The sequence below is a fragment of the Daktulosphaira vitifoliae genome, unplaced genomic scaffold (assembly GCF_025091365.1).
Source record: "Daktulosphaira vitifoliae isolate Bord-2020 unplaced genomic scaffold, ASM2509136v1 Scaffold_3, whole genome shotgun sequence".
Classification (NCBI taxonomy): Eukaryota; Metazoa; Arthropoda; class Insecta; order Hemiptera; family Phylloxeridae; genus Daktulosphaira; species Daktulosphaira vitifoliae.
Genome location: NW_026099574.1, coordinates 36,867,540 through 36,882,513, shown reverse-complemented (window position 1 = coordinate 36,882,513; position 14,974 = coordinate 36,867,540). Strand labels below are relative to the sequence as shown.

General features: G+C 24.9%; 2 protein-coding genes across 4 annotated transcripts in view; both read right to left on the bottom strand.

The window, feature by feature from the left end:
* The window catches only part of LOC126901530 (uncharacterized), an 8,997-nt gene extending 1,623 nt beyond the window's left edge, over positions 1-7,374 (bottom strand). Inside the window, exons 1-4 of one of the 3 annotated variants that reach the window (XM_050678030.1) lie at positions 7,224-7,369; positions 6,794-7,084; positions 6,633-6,726; positions 5,126-5,376 (exon numbers count right to left, since the gene is read on the bottom strand). In XM_050678030.1, the coding sequence (XP_050533987.1) occupies positions 5,162-5,376; positions 6,633-6,726; positions 6,794-7,084; positions 7,224-7,292 (669 nt within the window). In that variant the 5' untranslated portion in view covers positions 7,293-7,369 and the 3' untranslated portion in view covers positions 5,126-5,161. Of the gene's footprint in view, positions 1-5,125; positions 5,377-6,632; positions 6,727-6,793; positions 7,085-7,223 lie in introns of those variants that run through there. The other 2 variants (XM_050678031.1, XM_050678029.1) reach the window with 2 other exon arrangements.
* A 3,393-nt stretch (positions 7,375-10,767) lies between these two features.
* Positions 10,768-12,768, bottom strand: LOC126901516 (uncharacterized). The gene is made up of 2 exons (XM_050678000.1): positions 11,796-12,768; positions 10,768-11,642 (listed from the first exon to the last, which is right to left on the bottom strand). The coding sequence occupies exons 1-2, from the start codon at positions 12,665-12,667 to the stop codon at positions 10,844-10,846; spliced, it is 1,671 nt and encodes a 556-aa protein (XP_050533957.1). The 5' UTR covers positions 12,668-12,768; the 3' UTR covers positions 10,768-10,843.
* Positions 12,769-14,974: the final 2,206 nt, after the last annotated feature.

Here is a 14,974-nt window from a genome sequence, read left to right as displayed (position 1 = left end):
TCAAAAATAGTCACTTAGAGACGCACCCGGCACAATGATTTTTTTGTATATTTTCCTTTATTATTTTTGGGTATGGGAAAAATATTAAAATTTTGTGTATTTAGTGTATATTTAATATTTTTTAAATTTATCTAATAATTTTCTAAATAAAAATATTCAAGTAGCAAAGTATTTTTGTTATTGCACCCAGAGAATAACCTCGATCTATATAATAAATTCATTGTTCAATTTGATAAATATATCATTACTATTGAATCAATGATATATTTATCAATATGATATTTTTTTTTCTTGTCTTGAACAATAATTATTTATAAGAATAGTTATTTTGTTCGTATTAATAAAACATTATCATAAACCCTTGATAAAATTTCTCTTTCAATTTTGATTGAGGTTTTTCTTTGGNTAAAATTTCTCTTTCAATTTTGATTGAGGTTTTTTTTTGGGTGTGCATAAAGTAAAATCAAGTAATTATAATAAATAAATCAATTCGCTGTGATTGAATTGTCGGGAAATAATTCATCACATACACTGCTTCCAGTTATGTAAACTTGGCAGTCTACGAGGTGTGATCAAAAAATACCCGGACTGTGTTAGTAATATTAATATCAATTAAGATAACAAAATCCCGATAATTTCATTCAATAAAGTAACTTCTAACGAGATTTGAGCATTGGTTTGAAATCGATAACAATATTTATTTTTATTTTATGGCATTTTTACGAAAACATGTTTCAGTCATGAGTCGATTTTCGAAATGGAAACAATAGAAGAACAACGTGTGTGCGTAAAATTTTGTTTTAAATTAGGGAAAAGTTCTAGTGAAACTTTTGAGCTTTTGAACCAAGCTTTATGAGATGATGTATTGTCTCGGACAACATGTTTTGAGTGGTTTAAATGGTTTAAGGATGGTAGGACATCCTTAAAGTATAACGAACGACCTAGTAGACCTTCGACCAGTAAAACAAATGAAATTGATGCTCTTGTTCGTGAAATTATTTGAAATAATCGTCGATTAACTATCAGAGAAGTTGCAGAAGACGGCGGAATATCTTATAGTTTTTGCCAAAAAATATTAACCAAAGAATTGGGCATGAGCCGAATGGAGGCCAAATTTGTTCCTCGTCTCTTAGCCGATGAACAAACACAAAACCGAAAAATCATTTCTCAAGAACTTTTTGAAAGAGTAGAAACTGAACAAAACTTTTTAAAAAATATTATAACTGGTGATGAAACTTAGATTTACGAGTATGATGTTGAAACCAAGCGTCAATCGTCCCAGTGGAATTAATTAATTAATTACATAAATTAAAATATTCTGGTTATATTCTAGAAATATTACATTGCAATGTGGGTGGTGGCCTCTACATTAATTGTTGTTTTTTTTTCAAAATTACTTGTATATAATATTTTAAGTACTTATTGCATATTTTATATAGATTGTATTTTTTAGTTTTTTAAATTAATAATATTAGCTTCGATGCGAAGCTGAGAAGGTATTAATTTTACTATGATGTGTTTTTTTTTTTTATGTCTGTTGCCACTTTTTCTCAGCTCTCACTGGACCGATTTCTTTCAAAAATACGTCAAAAGATCACAAATCGTATCTAGTTGAAGACATTACCCTTAAAAATTGAAAAAAATTCCCTCGTTCCCCGCAAATGGGGGAAATATCCAAAAAAATTACAAATTTAAAAATCGCTAATTTTCGTAATTTTTTCACTTTTTTTTCTTAAAACTTCCATAACTTTTTGAAAAATCAACAAATCAACATAATTTTTTTTTATACTAAAACCTTAAATATTTACCTTTCATTTGATATCATTTTTTTGAAAATCTAACACTTAACCTGCTCATTGGGGGGGATTTAAAATAGCAACTTTTTTACAAAAACTAACTTTTTCAACTTAATTTTTGAAAATGTTCCGGAAATACTGCGTCCTTTAAACATATATCAAATTAAAGCTTATTTTTTGTACTATAAAATAAAGAAAAAAATTTGTCCCGACACCTTATCTACTATGTGCAAATTGCTGTCAAAATTTAAAAAAAATGTAATATTTGCGATAAAAATCACCTTCTATGAGGATGTTTTTTGTACTTAAAACTGCCATAACTTTTTCAAATATTAACAAATCAAAATAATATTTTTTTATATTGAAACCTTAGATATTTTCCTTTCATATGATATCATTTTTTTTGAAATTCTAACAGTTAACCTGCTCATTGGGGGGGATTTAAAATAGCAACTTTTTTACAAAAACTAATTTTTTTCAACTTAATTTTTTAAAATGTTCTGGAAATACTGCATCCTTTAAACATATGTCAAACTAAAGCTTATGTCATGTACTATAAAATTAAAAAAAAATTTGTCCCGACGACCTATCTTCTATGCGCAAATGGCTACCGTATTCAAAAATATGCTATTTTTCTATTAAAATTCTAGGTTTTGTATTTTATTTTCTTTTAAAATATCTTATTAGGAGAATACATGGTGAAAATAGCTACCGTATTTAAAAATATGCTATTATTGTGTTAAAATTCTTGGTTTTGTATTTTATTTTATTATAAGTGGATTACACTGATTTTCATAAATATTATATCAATCTAAATGACATAGTATAAAAAATTAATCATATTTAAATTTTTTTGTTTCTTTGAAGTCAAGAAAACTAACTTTAAAATTTGAACTAGCTAAATTTCCATTTTTATTAAGTGACGAATGAGACGTACGGTTTTTGAGACGGTAACACTTGGGTCTTTCACGACTGTGGCACTGAATTTTTTTTTAANTTTTCACGACTGTGGCAGTGAATTTTTTTTTAATTCTTTTTGAGTTAAAAAAAAAGTGTTTAACTCATTTGATTTTTATCTCATTTAGATTCAATAACTTCAATAAATATCAAGGATTCCATTACTGTAGTCTCCTCTCGTGAGAAGAAATTCATATTAATATTATTTTACTATGTGGTTTTTTTTTTGTGGCTATCATTTATTTTCTCAGCTCTCATTTGCCCTACTTTTTTGACAATTTTTTTTTTTTTAATTAAACACTATCTACAGATTTGCATCGAAGCGTTTTTTATGATAGTGATTTTAATCACTGTCAGATATCATCTATACTGGATCCAACTATGCCACGTCCTCACTATGCCGCGACCTCACTGTGCTGGGTTTTTTTAATATAGTTTTAATTTTACTTAATTGTTTTCATAACTTAAATATAACCATTTTTGGCCTTCTTACAACAAAAAAGTTTGTTAGGCCGATAACAAGTTTTGGTCAAATTTTTGGAAAGTATCGAAATCAGACGGATAATGCGAATACCACTTCCTTTACCCTCACTACATACCCACTGCACGTTTTGAAATCTTAGTCACTGGGTACTTATCTTAAAAATGTTATCTACCCATAAAAATTATTTGTAAGGGAAGGATTTAAAAATTACTAAGTCGAAATTGTGAAAAATATATAATAAATTACAATTTACAATAGTACATTTTCATGTTAGGGATATTCTATATAATTATATTAAATATATTCTTATTAGGAATAAATAATAAAAAAAAAACTCAGCACAGTGGGTATGTGGCATAGTTGAGTTATAGATGATAGTGATTAAAATCACTATCATAAAAATCATTTCGATGCAAATCGGTAGATAATGTTTAATTTTAAAAAATTAATGGATTATTCCAAAAGCTATATGATCTCCTATTTTTAAGTTTTGAATAAAATGAAATGGTCTGATTAAAAAAAAAAAAATATTTCAAATGAAGTATATAAATATTATTTACCATAAAAAAATAGTATTGATCCATATATTTTCCAAAATGTTATAGCATTATAAAATTAAAAATTTTAAAAATAATTTTTTTTTTCCATAATAAAGTACATTGTCATTTTAAATCCCCCCCTGTGGGCAGGTAAAGGGTCAGATATAAAAAAAAAATATACCAAATGATAGGTAAAGACATCATGCATCTATAACAAAAAGAATTATATTGATCCATACATCTTTCAAAAAGTTATAGCATTATAAAGTTAAAAATATAAAAAAGAATTTTTTTACAAAAATCGTATTTTTTTTATTAAGTTTGATGTCTGTTTTCACCATGAAGATAAAATAAAGTCCGGAATTTTTTTTTACCATAATAAAGTATATTACATTAACTTTAATTTAAGATATATATAAAAGTGTCAGACTTTCCGGAACACTTTCAAAATTTAAGTTGNTTACATTAACTTTAATTTAAGATATATATAAAAGTGTCAGACTTTCCGGAACACTTTCAAAAGTTAAGTTGAAAAAATTAATTTTTTGTGAAAAAGCTGTCATTTTGAATCCCCCTCTGTGGGCAGGTTAGGGGCCAAATTTGTAAAAAAATATACAAAATGATTGATAAGCACTTCATGTATCAATATAAAAAAAAATTACATTGGTTTGGTCATTTTTAAAAAGTTATGGCAGTTTCAAGTTAAAAATTTTTAAAAATGTCAAAAATTAGCAATTTTTAAATTTATAATTTTTTTGGAGATTTCCCCCATTTACGAAAAACGAGGGAAATTTTTTAAATTTTTGAGGATAATATCTTCGACTAGATACGATTTGTGATCTTATGACGTATCGTTGAAAGTGATCAATTCGATGAGAGCCAAGAAAAAGTGGTAACAAACACAAATTATAGTAAAATTAATACCTTCTCAGATTTTCATCGAAGCTAATATATGCATTAAAAGTAGTCTAAAAAGGCAATGTTTATTAAAATAAAATTTTTATGAAATAATGATAATTATATCAAAAACTATAAGCATTGTTAGATAGATCTGATACAGACTGTATATCATTAGAAAAATTTGATTTCTATATTAATTAGAATTTACCTGATTTTAAGCAATTTATTATTGTTCAACGAAAATTATATAGTTTTATATTAACCAATATTGCAGATTATTCGAATTTCCTGTTATCTAGATGATAAATGCAATAGATTGCGACTTTAATAACTTATCTTTATGATTTTTAGTTAGTATAAACCTTAAAAAGAAACCTTTTAAATTTTCAGTACATTTTCTTAGTTGTATGCAACTTATAAATAAAATATTTCATAGTAATAAATTTTATATATATTAAATTATTTGATTTATGTATAAATGTCTATTAAGGATTGTTAACATTAGTAACTACACCAATATGATGATTATTCTCGTATAGATAAATGCATTTTTCATTTTCCATATTAACTTCATTATAGTTTGGCCACCCTTTTCGGAAATACATCCATAAGTTAAGCTTGTCTTTAAAAACATAAATACAAACATCTAAGTAATGAGCTGCAGCAAAAATTTCCAAATCTCGAATGTTAGAATTAAAACCTGTAAACAAAATGCGTAGTGTGATTTATTAAGAATAATCCTTCAAATATTTTTATAAATTAATAATTTTTTTATAAAAATAACTGTTATTTTTTAATGTGATTATTATTTATTAAAGAATAGACCATTTTTGTAATACTATTTTCAGATATTAGCATTTAAATATTTACTTTTGCTCACACTTGAAAGTTATATCATATCAAAAAGTAATATTAAAAAATTAATTATCGACTAGTCAAATATTTATACAGTATATTCTGCAAATAATGGTACAAAAATAATTATGGGTTTACATCTAACATAAGAGATAATAAAAATGATTCTTAAAACTATCTTCTTTTTCTTCCTCGCCTTAATCTCAGCTACTTGGAGTCTTATCTTAAACTTCCACTTTACACGATCTCCCACATCATCTACACTCACATCAGCTGTCCTCATATCACTCTACCTCTTCTTCCTTCAACATTCATTTCTATAACTGTTCTTACAGCTTCCGATTCCTCCCTCCTCATAACATAACAAAAAATATTGAGGTAATATTTGTAATAAATCGCAATATATATTTCGCCAAATATCTTAAAATGAGCTACAAAAAAAAAACTATAATAGGTAATATTTTTGAAATATGTTAAAATCATACAAAAGCAGATTTATTTTAATTAAATACTAATATTTATTAGTTATATCTACTCAGCTCATTCGGGGAGGTGTAAATACGTTTTTATCGGTGGTTTCATTTCATTGCACAAGTTTACCCATCCCCTTTAACACAAGCATAACTTTTCAATATGAATGTTAAAGATAAATTTATAATAATAAATGTTAATTTTTATATCTAATTCCAAAATACATTATATTGTTTTTCATTTTTAGTTTTTTCACAACAAACTTCATATTTATACTCTTTCAAAAATGATATATATTTCAAGTTTACCAATGTACTTTATATTTTACTGAAGTAGAAAATAACAAAAATAAGATTTTTGTAATATAAAAATTAAAATAACTGTTTTTATTTATAGGGTCTTTAGAAAGATGCTCATTCGTAGTACATCTTTGATTAAATAAAGTCCTCGCACTTGTGGAAAAAAATAATATAAATTGTATTATAATTATTTTTTTGAAATAAATAAGATATTTTTGTTTTAATGCTCCAGAATGGTTTTAAAACAATTAAATAAATAAATTCTTAGTATCACCGTAATAATAAGGTAGTATAAAAATATCAAAAAATATAACACATAACAGAATCATACTAGATCTTTCATTTTGAACTCGTTGCTTTAAAACATTTTCAAACCAGCTGTCATTATTAATAAAACGTTTGATTTCTTCATTTGTAATTAGATTCTGATTTTATAAAAACATTCACTTATTAAAATTTAAATATAAACATCGAAAATATATTATTTCATACTTCTACAGTATTTCTATATATGCTAAAATAAAATCGATAATTCCTGCATATCAATTCTGATAAAACGTGGTACAATAATCGGTTATTAAAAAAAATATCAACCGGGATCATATTCGGTGTTAATTTCTGATTCATATTAGGTTCCTTATAAGTAAATCCCAAACTTGTACATTTTTCTCTACACCATTCTTTATCCACTGGTTTATAATGAAATGGGAGATCTAAAAATTTTCCACCATACGATATTTGATTTCTATTTGAAATAATTATATCCCATAGAATTCCAACGAACTGCAAGTTAAATAAAAAAGATATTTCAGTAAGTTTTAAAGTCTTTATTATACATTTTATTTAGAAATATAATCTTTATATTAAAAACATATGAATGATTTATTATATATAAAATTAAATGACCCTTAAACAAATTTACCTCATTATACACAATTGACTTGATAGCGCTAAGGAATAATAAAATCACCACGTTTGTTACCAAGAACATTTTTTCTGTATTTTGTGTTCTATACTATCAATTGTAACTTTTTTTTGAAAAATTATTTTAATATTTTATACTTGACATAATTACAAATTGTTAGGTAAAGTTAAATATTACCAAATTGTATTATATGTATTACATTTTAAATGTACAGGTGTCTCAAATCTAATTAACGACATAATTTTTTTTAACTTTTTTTTTTAGTTATTATTGCTATCTTTAAAAATGTTCAAAACATATATTTTATTACTTATAAGTATTAAAAAAAAATTATTTATCATTTTTTCATAACTTAGATATAACTATTTTAGCCTTCTTCAGGAAATAACTTTGATGAGCCATAACAATTTTTAAAAATTATCGGATGGAATTGAACGCAGGCGGATTATACAATTACACACAATACATACCCACTGAACGTGTTGAAATACTAGTCACTGAATACATATCTTAAAATTGTTATTTAGCATTAGATAGGCCATATACCATTAGAAAATTTTAGTTCCTATATTAATTAAAATTGATCTTATTTTAAGCAATTTGTTATCTGAATATTGTTACAGTGAAAATTGTTTAATTATAAAATGACAAATAGTAGGTATAACATGATTACTAATTTGTATTATTTCAACAATAATTTAGTTTAATTTGAATTTATTAAGAATTTCGTATTAAAAAAACCCAGCACGGGGGGGTCGCAGCACAGTGGTGACGTGGCATAGTTGGATCAAGTATAATGATATCTGACAGTGATTAAAATCACTATCAAAAAAAAACGCTTCGATGCAAATCTTTAGATAGTGTTTAATTTTAAAAAATTAGTGGATTATTCCAAAAGCTACATGATCTGCTAGTTCATTATTAATATCCTAATTAAGATAAAGTATGTCGAATGAAAAATAGATTATTAAAAAATATTATTTCTCACAAAAAATAATGTTGATCCATACACTTTTCAATATGTCATAGTATTATAAAGTTAAAAATGTAAAAAATAAAATCAAGAATTTTCACACAATAATAGCATTCGGTAGCCATTTTCACCTTGAAGATAAAATAAAGTTCGAAATTATTTTTTACTATAATAAAGTATATTACATTAACTTTAATTTAAGATATTTATAAAAGTGTCAGACTTTTTGGAACACTTTCAAAAGTTAAGTTGAAAAAGTTAATTTTTTGTTAAAAAGTTGTCATTTTAAACCCCCCTGTGGGCAGGTAAAGGGTCAGATATAAAAATAAAATATACCAAATAATAGATAAAAACATCATGCATCTATAGAAAAATATTATATTGATCCATACATCTTTCAAAAAGTTATAGCATTATAAAATTATAAATATAAAAAAGAATTTTTTTACAAAAGTCTTTTTTTTTTTATTAAGTTTGATGTTTGTTTTCACCATGAAGATAAAATAAAGTCCCAAATTTTTTTTTACCATAATAAAGTATATTACAATAACTTTAATTTAAGATATTTATAAAAGTGTCAGACTTTTTGGAACACTTTCAAAAGTTATGTTGAAAAAGTTCTACTTTCTACATGCATTTTTTAGATTTGAACTCCCATCCAATATAGGGAAATGGCCAGATTTATAAAAAAAATATACCAAATGAAAGGTAATGATATCATGCATCTATATGAAAAAATTATATTAATTTGGTTATTTTTAAAGAAGTTATGTCAATTTTAAGTAAAAAAAATTGAAAAAATTTCGAAAATTAGCGATTTTTAAATTTTTAATTTTTTTGGAGGTTTCTCCCATTTACGGGGAACGAGGGAATTTTTTTCAATTTTTGAGGGTAATGTCTTCGACTAGATACGATTTGTGATCTTTTGACTTATAATTGAAAGATAACGGTTCAGTGAAAGCTGAGAAAAAGTGGTAACAGACACAAAAAAAAACACATCTTAGTAAAACCAATACCTTCTCAACTTCGCATCGAAGCTAAAAGAATAGTAAATTATTTTTTTGTAATAAAATAAATCAAAATTAGAAATAGAATTTTCAAAGTATACTTCAAATAAATTACAGTATTATAAATTAGAATTTTTTTTTGTTTGTTCATACTTAAAATGAACTTATGATATATCGTAATCAATTTATAACATTAACTTTTATTGTCAATACATACTTAGTACTTTTAAGTATATATAAAATGATTGTTTTAATGCTAGCTCTACTTGATTTCTCTTAAAAAAATAACTATTATAAGAAGGTTTTTTTGGTAGTTTTTAGTTTCATATATTTCTCAATGTATTATTTATTAATTACTTGTTTAATCCCTCATTTATACCTTATAAGGATAAATATTTAACCTAATTTGTACTTAACTAGCTTATAAAATAAATGATTAATTATAAGTCCGTAACAATTTTTGGATCAGTACAAGTTAACATTTTTATATCTTGGTAGATTTCCTACCAAATATGATCTGATATCCTAGTGGATTTATTAAATGAATTCAAAATAATGAAATTATTATTTTGATCTAGAGACAACCTATTTATTTTATTTTTTTGAAGTTATATTGTAAACCTCACTAAATAGTCATTTACTTGGGATACTAATCGCTATTACCGACAAGTAATTTTTTGCCAATACTGAAACTTCTAGCTATAATTAAACATAGCCACCAACAATAAACTTTATTCTAGCAAATTATCATTGTTCATTGACTCTTACTGTTGCATAATATTTTTTCCTAGCAATTTACTGCGCGTTAGCACGGAGCACACCCAATCGTTTGCGGTCAACCTCAGCCTATGTAAAACATCCTCTTGAAATTAAGGCTGATTATTGTTATTATTAAATAAAAAATTTCTAAGTACTAGTCTCAAATGGTCTCCAATTATTAATATTTATAACCCGAAATGGTCTACATCCAGTTAATATCCGGTGTAGCAATTTCGGTTTTTTCTATGAACGCTTGTGAATTATGTTTACAAAACATGTTGGCTTACGACCGTATTAAACCTTAAAATCAAAAATCTTTTGTTATTTTGGGCACTTTTTTTTCATTTCGTTTTTTCATCTTGTATGGCACTATTACTAAAGCTCTATGATTTAAAACTCCATAAAAAACAAGCTGGAAGAATTACCTAGTGATACAAACAACAATAAGCAACTAAATTAAATGAAACTAGGATCTAAATAATTCTTCGAATTAAATTTTTTTTTTAAAGTTCTAAGCTCACATGAAAAAAAAATACGAAAAGCTTCGTCTACAATTAAAGGGAACAAAATGGCGAGAAATATAGAGAGAAAAATAAGACTTATATAAAAAATAATGTTATGCCTACAACTTTAAAAATTAGAGAATACGATTAATGTCTTCGGGTGGGTATTCACTGACCTTCAAGCACAGCAATACTGATAAAGCACGGAGGTTATACGCTTCAAAATCGGCTCAACCAAAGTAAAATATTTAAATAATATGCAAATATACAAAAAAAAGAAGGACAACTTTTTGTCGTATTACAACTATATTTAGGAAAAATTAATTATTTTATGATAGCATATATACAATATTTTATTAAGTCTTGAATAAAAAATCAAATTGTACAAAACAAATCATTGAAACCTAAAAATTCATAATCCATTTTCACGACCTTTAATATAAATAATTCCATATAATCACACATAAAATGATGAATAGTAGTATATTCTGTTAAGGTATTGGTTTTAATCAATCGTGTAAATGTTGTAATTATGTTTATGTCTGATTCAAATTTATTAATTTTGCAATATTTCATGTTAAATTGAATTACCTCATTAAATTTCGACTGTAAAACTAAAAAAAGAAAGTGAGCTACTTCTTCAAAAAACGATTGAGCTTCACAAAGTCCCTCATTAATAAATAACAATGAGTTAAAATACTTTTTTCTAACATCATTCAGATATTCAATAAATAATTCTACCACTGTCTCTAGTGATAATTCTAGACGTCGATATTTTTTATCTTTTCTGTAGAGTCTCAAAGTAACGAGAGCAATTAACATTTTTTTAAACATATCATCGGATTTCATTAGTGTTTTTTTAAGCTTAACCGCACAATTAATTTTATTTTCATATTTACAAACATTAATTATATGTTCCAACATTAAATAAAAATTATGGAATATTTCAATATAGCGACATCTTAAAAAAAGTGCAAGATATGTCCTCATGACATAATAATTATTCTTATCAACCGTACATATAATGTCATTAAAATTTAGTGATTTACTGTTTGTAAATTCAGTGACAACAGCTATATGTTGCAATGACTTCCAACCAGGCTGAGATATAAAATGATTACACAATGCGATGCCTTCATTATGGCCATATTTCTTACTCTTGAAATGAATATATCTGTATAGAAAAAAAAAAAGTCATGTATAATTTCTCAAAGTTATTATCGTAAAAAATTTACTTTGTGAATAAATAAATAAATAACTAAAATAATGCTTAACAAAATAAAATTCTCAAATTTAAGCTACTAAATGTACAAGCTATAAATCTTACTTGAACGTATTTGTTCCATCTAGTTGTTCAAAGCCTAGTTTTGAGTAACAGTTTTCAGATATACCCAACATATATAATTCAAAATCTTTATTAATATCATTAATATAATCGTAGGAATCCTCTGCCAGTTTTTCCATTTTCTCGATATTATATTTCATCAATAAATTGGTTAAAATAGAACTTTTATAGTCTGTCCCACACACTTTTCTATTTTTGTAAAGATTTGATATCATTAATTCAGCATTTTTACAAAAATGTTTTATTTTTTCAAAAATATTAACCCATCTATCCATACTAGATGTTTTAAATAATGAATCTTTGCTAATCTCATATGCATACGTGTAAAAATAATATATTTCGCTATCTACAGTTTTAATATTAAGAATAGGCGAGTCAATAATTCGTAGGTCGATTTTATCGAGATAATTTGCTGTTTTCAACATGTTTTTAAACATATGTATTGAATAATGAAAAGTTTTAACAATTATCTTTATGCAATATTTCAATTCATTACATTGACTTTTTAAAACATGCACTTCACACTTATTTAAAATAAAGCCTAACATTGCATTGAAAGTTTGCATTATATTAGTAAATTCACAATTTATGAGACAAGTTATAAAGTAGAGTTTTTGTATTAAGTTATTTTCATCGATAATTTCGCTTGTGACACTGTTGGTACTAATTGTTAAGAGCTCATGTTTAATTTCTGTTTGTTGAATTGAGTCCCATCCATTTTGAACACGAATGTGGTTTAATGAATCAATAATGTATTTCTTATAATATTCACTTTGAGAATCACAATATACATATAAAACTTGACATAATTGACAAAATAAGAAAAACTCATATAAAATAATTTTTTTAAACATGCTTTTTAATTTTATGAAACGAAATTAATAATAAAATATTATTTTTAAGAGTTAAATAATCTGCGATTTGTAATTTTTTTAGTATGACATTACTGTGTAAATTTGATTTTACAAAAGTAAAATATTTATAGACATTTTAATGACGTATTTATATACATGAATTGAAGTTTACATTGTTTGAAAAATGCATTGTTATACAAATGGTTAAAAAATTCTAATAATTGTATTGATTTCAAAAAATATAGAGTTGAAATTTTTATATCAATATTTATATTATTCGATAATTTTTCTACGTATTTTTCAAATGTATAAAGACCGTAAATAAAATATGGTCAACTATGAAAAATATAAGATTCAACAGTTGTATTATTTATGACATTAGGTGAAAGAAAAATAACTTAATACACAATGATTAGTACAAGTAATCGTAGATAATTTAAAAAAAACCCAGCACGGGGGGTCACGGCACAGTGGTGACGTGGCATAGTTGAATCAAGTATAATGATATCTGACAGTGATTAAAATCACTATCATAAAAAACTCTTCGATGCAAATATTTAGATAGTGTTTAATTTAAAAAATTGGTATATTTTTCCAAAAGCTACATGATCTGCTAGTTCCTTATTAATATCTTGATTAAGATAAAGTATGTCGAATAAAAAATGGATTATTAAAAAATATTTTTTCTCATAAAAAATTGTGTTGATCTATACACTTTTCAATAAGTTATAGCATTATAAAGTTAAAAATGTAAAAAATAAAATCGAGAATTTTCACACGAAAATAGCATTTGGTAGCCATTTTTACCATGAAGACAAGTCCAGAGGTCAATTTTTTTTTTCAAATTAAAGTGTATTACATTAGCTTTCATTTAAAATATATATAAAAGTGTCAGACTTTCCGGAACATTTTCAAAAGTTAAGCTGAAAAAGTTAATTTTTTGTGAAAAAGTTGTCTATTTACATCCCCCCCTGTGGGCAGATAAAGGGTCAGATTTATAAAAAAAAATATACCAAATGATAGGTAAAGACATCAAGCATCTATAAAAAAAAATTATATTTATATATTCATTTTTGAAAAAGTTATGGCAGTTTTTAGAAAAAAAAAAATTTTTAAATTTCAAAAATTAGCGATTTTTAAATTTGTAAATTTTTGGGATGTCTTCCCTCATTTACGGGAACGAGGGAAATTTTTTCAATTTTTGTGAGATGTCTTCGACTAGATAAGATTTGTGATCTTTTGACGTATCGTTGAAAGAAATCCGTTCAATGAGAGCTGAGATAAAGTGGTAACAGACAAAAAAATAAAAAAACACATCATAGTAAAACCAATACCTTCTCAGCTTCGCATTGAAGCTAAAACTAGTCATACTATTCAAATTTAAATAAGGATTAGCTATTTACTGAAAATAGTACTTAGAAAGGTTGAATAAAAAAGAAATTCATCAGAATTATCATTTATTAAAAATAATAATTTGGTTCTTAACCCCAAAAATAAAATTCCTCAATATTTTACAGTAAAGAACATAGGAGAGTTCAAGGCAATTGGACGATAGGGTGAATATGAAGACTTTGGATTAAAAAAAATATATTAATGTTTGCTAATTTTTTTAGGAAGTTTTTAAAAATATATTAACAAAGTAATGACAAATTTTTCGAAAATAATTTTAAAGAACACATATGTATATATAAAATAACGCTTTAATTTTTTTTTTTCGCAAGAACGTTATAATATTGATATTTTATGAAATATAGTTTTATTTTAAGTATAAATAAATCAAATTGACTTTTATTGCAATAGCTAAAGAAAAACAACACAAATAAAAATTATTTGAAATTTTGATTCTTATTTAGATAACAGGAATATTCAAATGGTAAAATTTATTTTTAGATTCGATGCGAAACTCATGAAAAGAAGGTTAGATTCCCACTCCAAAAAAATTCAATATGATAATGTCTTTTTGCGCATTTTTTTAAATATCAATATTACACCGTTATTACTTTTTTAAAAATGTAGAACTTCACGATTTTCTTATATTATAATACCTTTAAAAAATTTGCCACAGTAATTAGTGCTCACCGATTTCCATACAAGTTACATGAATCTAACTTATACTGAATATAAAATTAAACTTATTTTGCTATTCTAAGAGATGACAAATAACTTTGATTTTTTTAAAAATCTTAAATTGACTTTTTTATCTGTTATTANAAATAACTTTGATTTTTTTAAAAATCTTAAATTGACTTTTTTATCTGTTATTATACACGGTATATAGTTGCCGCTTCGGTTTGGCCTAAGTTTTTC